This window comes from Panthera leo, chromosome B4 (assembly GCF_018350215.1).
Source record: "Panthera leo isolate Ple1 chromosome B4, P.leo_Ple1_pat1.1, whole genome shotgun sequence".
NCBI classification, from domain to species: Eukaryota; Metazoa; Chordata; class Mammalia; order Carnivora; family Felidae; genus Panthera; species Panthera leo.
Genome location: NC_056685.1, coordinates 75,904,361 through 75,912,364, shown reverse-complemented (window position 1 = coordinate 75,912,364; position 8,004 = coordinate 75,904,361). Strand labels below are relative to the sequence as shown.

Sequence of the window (8,004 nt, the reverse complement as noted above, 5' to 3'; positions counted from 1 at the left end):
TGCATATGAAAGAAAGAAAGAAAGAAAGAAAGAAAGAAAGAAAGAAAGAAAGAGAGAGAGAAAAAGAAAAAGAGAGAAAGAGAGAAAAAGAGAGAAAGAGAAAGAGAAAAGAAATAGTTAAATAATCTTCTTCCATCGCTCATCAATGTACCAGGGTGGGCAAGGTTGTATATCCTCTAAAAGATATTTTATTGGTTTTATAACATGCCTTTAATTTCACTATCTAGTTTTAGGAAGAACTTATCAGGAATACAATAACCGACAATTGAGAAATTCAAAATAGAAACGTTATTCCACTACAATAGCTTTCTCACTCCTTTAAGGTTTTCTCATCTCCACTGCAAACAGACCAGTTCTTCAATGCTGTTGGGATGACCTGTGTGGGCAAAGCTGGGTTGGGACAAGCTGCTTAGCTCTGCCAGGAAGAGTCCACCCTCAAGGGGCAATTTCTTCTCACCTCCAGGATCCCTTGGGCTTTCTGGGCTGACTCAGGGCTTCATATGCAGCCTGGATCTCCAGGAAGTGCCTCTGAGCCTCCTCTGTCTGGTGTCGGTTGTGATCAGGGTGCCAGATCTTCACTAGCTCCCGGTATCTTCGATGTATTTCTTCATTTGTTGCCCCCTCTGAGACACTCAAAACCTTAGGGAAACAGAAGGTGAAAATTAGAATTCCATACGTTTCAGAGAACCTGGGTCTCTCCCCACTTCCTTGCTAAATCAGGCTGTGCTATCTCTGGAGTCGGCGTTTACTTGCCTGAGAGAAAGGCCCAGAACTTCAGATTAGAATTCCAGCCTTTTTTCTTTTTTTTTTTTTTTTTTGAGTTTATTTATTTATTTTGAGAGAGACAGAGACAGTGCAAGTGGAGGAGGGGCAGAGAGCGAGGGAGAGAGAGAACCCCAAGGTGACTCCATGTCATCAGCACAGAGCCCAATGCAGGGCTTGAACCCATGAAACAGCGAGACCATGACCTGAGCCGAAACCAAGAGTCAGACGCTTAACCGACTGAGCCACGCAGGTGCCCCTAGAATTCCAGCCTTTTGAAACATGGGCTAGCTCTGGATCTGATGGCAAGAACCAAGCTTTGCTTTGAACCACAGCTGCCCGTTTTCTAACCTGGGACTTCGCCATCCTCACAAGATCTCTTCCTTGAAAGAGAAATAAGCATATATGTCCACCAAAGACATGTACAAGAATGTTCACAGCAGCTTTATTTAGAATGGCCCCAAATTGGAACTAACCTAAATGTTCATTAACAATAGGAATGGATAGATACCGTGTAGTATATTTATACAATGGCATACTACACAACAATGGAAACAATTTATAAATGTTATAGTACTTATTCATAGTGCATGCAACAGTATGAATAAATCTCACGAACATAATGTTGAATGAAAGAAATCAGACATGGGGTGCCTGGCTGTCTCAGGCATGTGACTCTTGATCTCAGGGTTGTGAGTTCAAGTCCATGCTAGGTGTGCAGCCTACTTTAAAAAAATAAAATAAAAATAAGTTAATTTAAAAAGGAAAAAAGTCAGGGGCGCCTGGGTGGCTCAGTCGGTTGAGCATCCGACTTCAGTTCAGGTCATGATCTCGCGGTCCGTGAGTTCGAGCCCTGCGTTGGGCTCTGTGCTGACAGCTCAGAGCCTGGAGCCTGTTTCGGATTCTGTGTCTCCCTCTCTTTCTGACCCTCCCCCGTTCATTAATAAATAAATGTTAAAAAATAATAATAATAAATAAAATAAATAAAAAGGAAAAAAGTCAGACATAAAAGTATATACCGAATGATTCCATTTGTATGAAGTTCAAGAATGGACAAAACTAATCTACGGTAATAGAAGTCAGAATAGAGATTCTTCCAAGGAAAGGAGTCTAGAGCGAGAAGGGACACAAGGGAAACTTCTTGGTGCTGGATATATTCTATACCTTGGTTTGAGTGGTGGTTACATAGATGTATACATAAAATGCGTCATCAGCATACAGCCCAACACAGGGCTTGATCTCACCACTGTGAGATCACGACCTGAGTCACTATCAAGAGTCAGATGCTTAATTGAGCCACCCAGGCACCACATATATGTTACTTTATATATGTTAGACCTCAATAAAAAGTAAACAATATATACCTATCTTTTCCCACTCACTGTTAGTGACCCTGTACCTTCACCCATTGCACACAGAAGCCCAAAGAAAGCCGGACACCCTTCTAGGGCCCAACCCAGCATACATGAAAACATATACTCCCATATACGGGGCATCAGTTCCAGTAAGGCTTAGCCTAACTCTCAGAGCTGTCCCAGACAGGAATGAGAGGGAACAAAGACTTACCTGGTAAGCCAGCTGACGCTTCTCATCCTGAAAACTGTTAACAAACTCATAGAGCTTCTCCCACTCACGGAAGGAGTTGTTGCTGAAACCAGGATCCCCCACCAGCAGCCTCCAGATCCGGTAAGGCAGAAGGAAGACAGACTCTGTGATGCGGCCAAGGAGGGGGAAGAAGCTGAACCAACTCAAAAAGGAGCCAAGGGTCTCTGCCACATAGCTAAGGGTGGCTGCTGTGTTGCAGAAGGTGCTGTAGGCTAGTGGGCCTGTGAAAGCAAGGTAAGCCAAGCCCAGACGGTAGAGCCGGACACTGAGTGTCTCTGAACCAACTGAAGTCTTATAGCGGCGATGCTTCTGGGCTGTGATGCTGGCAGCCAAGCTGATGGGAAGGATGGCTATGGGGCGGCCGTAGAAGATAGGGGAAATAAGAAATGCTGCCCCTAGCGTATTCTTAAAGTCTGAGGTCTGGTTGCCAACAGCAGCCACAAGCAAGACCCCTAAGCCAACTGCCAGTGGAAGGCCCACAATATAGAAGTTGGCCATGAAAGAAAGGCTAATGAGAGCCACCAGGCCAAAATAGATGCCCACTATCACCTGGGCAACAAAGCGAATGAAACTGAGAGGGGGTGTCCTCCCTACTGAGCTCTGCCTCTGCCTCTGGGGTCTGTTGGCCTGAGCTACAAAGCTCGGGAGCTTCCAGAATTCCCAGAGCCAGCCCAGCCCGCCACCCCCCAGGGTAAGCATCCAGAGCAGTGCATGAGTGTCCCTCCCCAGGTACAGGTGGTGGAGCCCAGCAGGGCCTCCTACAGCCCAAAGGGCATAGGTCACCAAGAGCCCTTTGGCCATCCTTTAGGTAAAGGGTGTCAGATCAAGTCCAGTGGCACCTGACATACTGCCCAGAGTGCAGAAATCTGGGGTCATCTGTGAGAAACATGGCTGTCATGGTCCCAGACCCTAGGAGATGAAAAAAGCAGTCATAAGACTATATCCAGGCCCCTAAGAGTAACCATTTCTCCTTCCAATAATAAGCACAGATCTTCCTGAGTGTCCCTGAAATGCAGGTTCTCCCATACCCTTTGGTCTGGCTCCTCATTTCTGTTTGTTTGTTTTTTAAGTTTATTTTTGAGAGAGAAAGAGAGAGACGGAGAGCACACAAGCAGGGGAGGGACAGAGAGGGAGGGAGACACAGAATCCAAAGCAGGCTCCAGGCTCTGAGCTGTCAGCACAAAGCCGGATGCGGGGCTCCAACCCACAAATCACCAGACCATGACCTGAGCCGAAATCGGTGGCTTAACCCACTGAACCACCCAGGCGCCCTTCATTTCTGTTTTTTATAAGCACAGTCAACTCCAAATTTAAGGCAGAAAAATGTTTTAAATGCTTTCAGCTGGTTTAGAACTCAGCACATGGACAGAAAAGCAGAAGCTTAAATTTCAGACCACTGGTTCCTGGAATGATTCATGGGAGAATGGAGTGAACAGGAGTGAACAGAATGCCCTTCTAAAGTTCCCACACATTTTGAAAGTCCCCTGGCATCCCTAGCCCTCCTCAGACTCGCACTATGGCCGCCCTCAGACACATGGCCAAGGTTCCTCTCCAACCTTCCCATCTCTCCAGGCCACGAAATCTTCCCACAAGTCAAATTTGAAAGAGGTCCTGAACTCCCTCCACTTAAACAGTTCTGTTAAACTAACGTTTTGACCTAAACCCTGGCACTCCATAGTTCAACCACCTCCTTCCAGGGCAGACTTGGGAGTCTCTCCAAAGAGGCCGGTTGAACCCCCAGAATACCAAGCCAGATGCCAACGTGTGCCTACCAGCATCTCCCCCCTAGTAGGCCTCAAGACCACCAGCCAGTTACTCGCTAGTCCCAGGGTGGACTGCCGTACCTGGGTACCCCGGCTCCCAGACCCCGTCAGACCAGTCATTTCCTTTGGCTACAGAGTCAAAACGGCCCCTGTCACTCCGCTCTCACTTCCATCCAAATGGACTTTGTCTTTCTGTGTGTGCTGTGTCACGGAAGTGGGGCCGTCCGGGTCAGGCCCCTCCCTAAGCACCCCCCCCCCCACACACACACACCCGGTCCCCTTGGGATCACCTTTCAGCCTCGGCTCCTCTCGCCCGCCCTGTCGGGTAAACCCGGTGTGAGGCTCTCCGGGCGAATCCAGCCTACCCAGGCTGGCGCGGCGCCCCACTCCAGACCGAGCGCGCTTGCACCGCTGCACCACCGTCGCCAGGTGGCGCTGCCGCTCACGGAAGGGCGGGGCCGGGCGGGTCTCCAGACTCACCTTGTCCACTTGCCGGGGCAAAGCAGCCCCGAGTGGTTCGCTATAAACGCAAAAATAGGCCTTTGCGCCCCTTTCCATCCCTACAAATGAGGGAGTGACTTGTCCCTCTCAGGATGCACGCTCTTCCTAATCCGTTGTTTTTCAAGACGGCCTTGGATGGCTCCACTTCCAATTCCTCTAAGGCCGACTCACCCACGGACTGACTGCAGAGAGGACCCCCAGCCCGAGTTTGCCTCATTTGCCCCGCCCCCAGGCCTGCTAGTCAGGGGAATTACGTCTAGACCTGAGCCTGAACCTGAGGGGCCTCCAGATCTAGTGGGAGCCCGAGCCTGCTGTATCCTGAAGGCTATGGGCGAGAGGCAGAAACACTAGCAAAAAGGGATATGCGTCCCACCCAGAGAGCAGAGCGAGAGCGAAGCCGCAGCACCAGAGTCGTCTGCCTTCCTCCCACCTCGACGCTGGGAAAGAGCTGGGATGCCAGATGCCTTCGCTTCAATGCCCTGGGCTCCAATCCTGGCTCTGCTACGTGACCTTGGCCAAGTCACGTAGTTTCTTGGGCCTGTTTCCTCCTCTGTAGAGGAAAGGCTTGGCTCTCCAAAGTCCCCAGTCTTGACCTGGGGGTGGGGTGGGCCTGGTGGCCCTCACACTGCCAGCCCCTCAGCCTTTATCCCGGCCCGGGGAGGGAACATGGCTCTCCTAAGGCGCCTTAAGGCTCACCGAGGGGCCAGGGCTGGGAGGGGCCCCAAAGCGACGCGGGAGCTGCCAGCTGGGGGGGCGGGGGCGGACGGGGCGCTGAATAATGAATGAGACTTAATTGGGCCCGCACTGAGAGGCGGCGCGCTAAGCTCGGCAAACAGCTCGGGCGGCGGCGGCCGCCGCTGGACAAACAAACTCGCTCCCGGCGCTGGAAGCGGGGTGGGGGAAGCAGCCGCGGAACGCAGAGGGAAGGGGCTGGCCGCCTGGCCGCCTGGCCGCACGCAGCCTGCTCTGAGGCCGGAGGAACCCAGGGCTGCTGGGCTGAGCTGACCTCCCAGAGAGTGGCGGTCGGGGAGGGTGCTCGGGGTTCCAGCTCAGGAAGCGAGGGCTGGGCGGGGAGAGAGCGGATTGTGCGGTGGGAGCCAGGGGCCCAAGGGCGACAGGAGTGCGCGGAAAAGATGGAGAAACGAGTGGGGGGCGGAGAAGAGAGGGAGAAGTGAGCGGAGAAAAAGCACATCGAGGGAGGGGCGGTCGGGGGTGGGGGCGGGAAAGGAGCCGTTACCGAGAGGAAAGGGAAGAGCGATGCAGGAACAAGCGAAGGGAGGCGCGAGGGGCCGGGAGAAGAATTGGAGAAGAGTCAAGGAGAGGATGGGAGGTGACCGGAATGAGAACGAGAGGGCGGCGGGGCGGGCAGGAGGCGCCCCTGCCTCCGCCTCGCCCCGCCGCGCTCCCGCCCTAGCGCTCTCTCCAGCCGCCCGCACTCACTTTGTCACAATTACGGGGCCGTCACTCGGCCCGGATTGTTTTCCCCAAATTGTTGTTCTATAAACTGGCGGGGGGTGGGGAGTGGGGGGATCTGACAAGCTGAAGCGGGAGGGGAGGGTCTCAACTGCGGTGGGGGACGTGGCGGAGTATTTACCCACGAAAGGACCGGGGCGGGCGGGTGAATCCGGGGACCCACGCGGGAAGTCTGGTTGGCGTCCCAGCCTCGTTGCTGATCCCGCTTTTAACCTTCCTGGCCCTTCGCAGCCTCGGCTGCCTCAGTTTCTCCAAAAGAGAACTGTGAGGATTGGAGGGTAGGGGCCGCGGAGGCCGTTGCAGGTGGGGCCCAAACTTCCCTGCTTATCCATTCTGTTTTGTTCTTTATACCCTGGTCATAGCGGGAGGGGGTCTATCTCAGCTCAGCCGTCCCCAGAGCTCCTCTCACCCCCGCTGGGTGGCCAGACTTCCACCCCCCGTAAGTCTAGGCCACCCTTTGCCCCGCGCGCGCCCTCCAGCCCCAGGCTCCGCGCCGCCGGGTGCCCCACACCACCTTGTCCCTCAATAGCGCAAACATCTGTTGCGCGCCCACTGTGAGCCAGAGCCGCCCCAGCCTTCCTCCCCCCACTCCTCTCCCCCGCCACCCGCCCCTGCCGGCCCGCCCGGCATGTCGGCTTCGTGACAGCCGCCGCCGAAGCCCAGGCCCCGGGGGAGCGGCCTGAGAGGAGCCGCCGCATGGCTGGCTCCGACACCGGCCTCCCCGGCGGCTCCAGGGGCAACGGAGGGTGGCGGCCGCTGAAGCGAGACGGAGCCGGCCCGCAGAGTTGGCAGAGCTGGGCCGGGAGGGGGGAGAGCCCCTGGGCGGGCTTGTCTCCCGGTCTCTGAGGCCAGTGGGTCTCCTCATTCCATTGCCCTAGGGTCGGCCCGGGCCGGGACCCCGCCTGGCTCTGCTTGCCGGGGACGCGGTTGGCGCCCGTGCCCCCTCCCCCAGTCCGGGTGATTTACACGCGGACTCCGCGCAGCGGCCGCTTCCCAATCAGGAATATCGACCCCGGGCGGGGCCCCCGGGCCGCATCGATCCCTCTAAGGCTTGGGATTTAAAAATGTCAAATTTGCCTTTTCCAGGCGGGCGGAGGGGGCGGGGGAGGGGCTGGAGGAGGGCGGCAGGGCGGCGGGGCGGGGGGACCGCGGGGCATCGACCAGGTGCTTGTGCCCTGAATGAGAAGCGACCTGGTCGTGGCCAGGCCCTGACACTGTGTGGCCATCCTTGGGTTTCAGTCGTCTCTAGATGGGGGCAGGAAGGAAGCCCTGCTCTCTTTCCCATTCCCATGGACCTCAACTTGCACTGGCGTATTCCCAATGAGAGAACCCCTAGAGGAACAAAGACATAACCCAAAATGTAGGAAGACAAATTTGGAGGAGATCCCTAAACATGGACGCAAGGAGAGGTACAGAGACAAAGATATAAAGGCTCCAAGAGACACCCTAGCTATGAGGAAGAGCAAGGCGAAGGGAAGGTGGCTGAGAGCCAGCGAACAAAGCAGGCAACCAGAGATACAGAGTCACCCCCAACTCTGCCCTATAGACCTAGGAGATTCAACGCTGGGAAGAAAGTTCGGCTTGACCTTTTAGTGTGTTTGAGAGTGGGGGAGGACAAAGCCAGGTGAAGAAAGAGAGTTATTGGGGTAAGGAATCAGACTATAATTAGCATTAGTCTCCCAAGGTGTCAACTAGTAACTGGACCTAAGGTCCAAAAGGTAAGGGTCCCAAGGGCCACTAGCCCAGGCCCCAAAGAGATGGGCTCTCTTGGAAGTCTGATGATCTGACCTGTGCCTGAGACCCACCTTCTCCTCTCTGACCGCCTGGGGACCCAGATGGGCTGGAGAGCACATCCTGTATGTGATGAAGATTGTGTATATGTAGGAGTGTGGACTATAGA

General features: G+C 54.5%; 1 protein-coding gene across 5 annotated transcripts; it reads right to left on the bottom strand.

Moving 5' to 3' along the window:
- Positions 1 to 273: 273 nt before the first annotated feature.
- On the bottom strand, positions 274 to 5,974 carry DNAJC22 (DnaJ heat shock protein family (Hsp40) member C22). 5 transcript variants are annotated; one of them, XM_042946426.1, is made up of 4 exons: positions 5,869 to 5,974; positions 2,329 to 3,276; positions 458 to 639; positions 274 to 376 (listed from the first exon to the last, which is right to left on the bottom strand). In XM_042946426.1, the coding sequence occupies exons 2-4, from the start codon at positions 3,166 to 3,168 to the stop codon at positions 358 to 360; spliced, it is 1,041 nt and encodes a 346-aa protein (XP_042802360.1). In that variant the 5' UTR covers positions 3,169 to 3,276; positions 5,869 to 5,974; the 3' UTR covers positions 274 to 357. The 5 variants fall into 5 exon arrangements, with proteins under 5 accessions (XP_042802360.1, XP_042802359.1, XP_042802357.1 ...); XM_042946425.1 differs by lacking the exon at positions 5,869 to 5,974 and adding an exon at positions 4,421 to 4,599; XM_042946423.1 differs by lacking the exon at positions 5,869 to 5,974 and adding an exon at positions 4,212 to 4,318.
- Between the last annotated feature and the right edge of the window lie 2,030 nt (positions 5,975 to 8,004).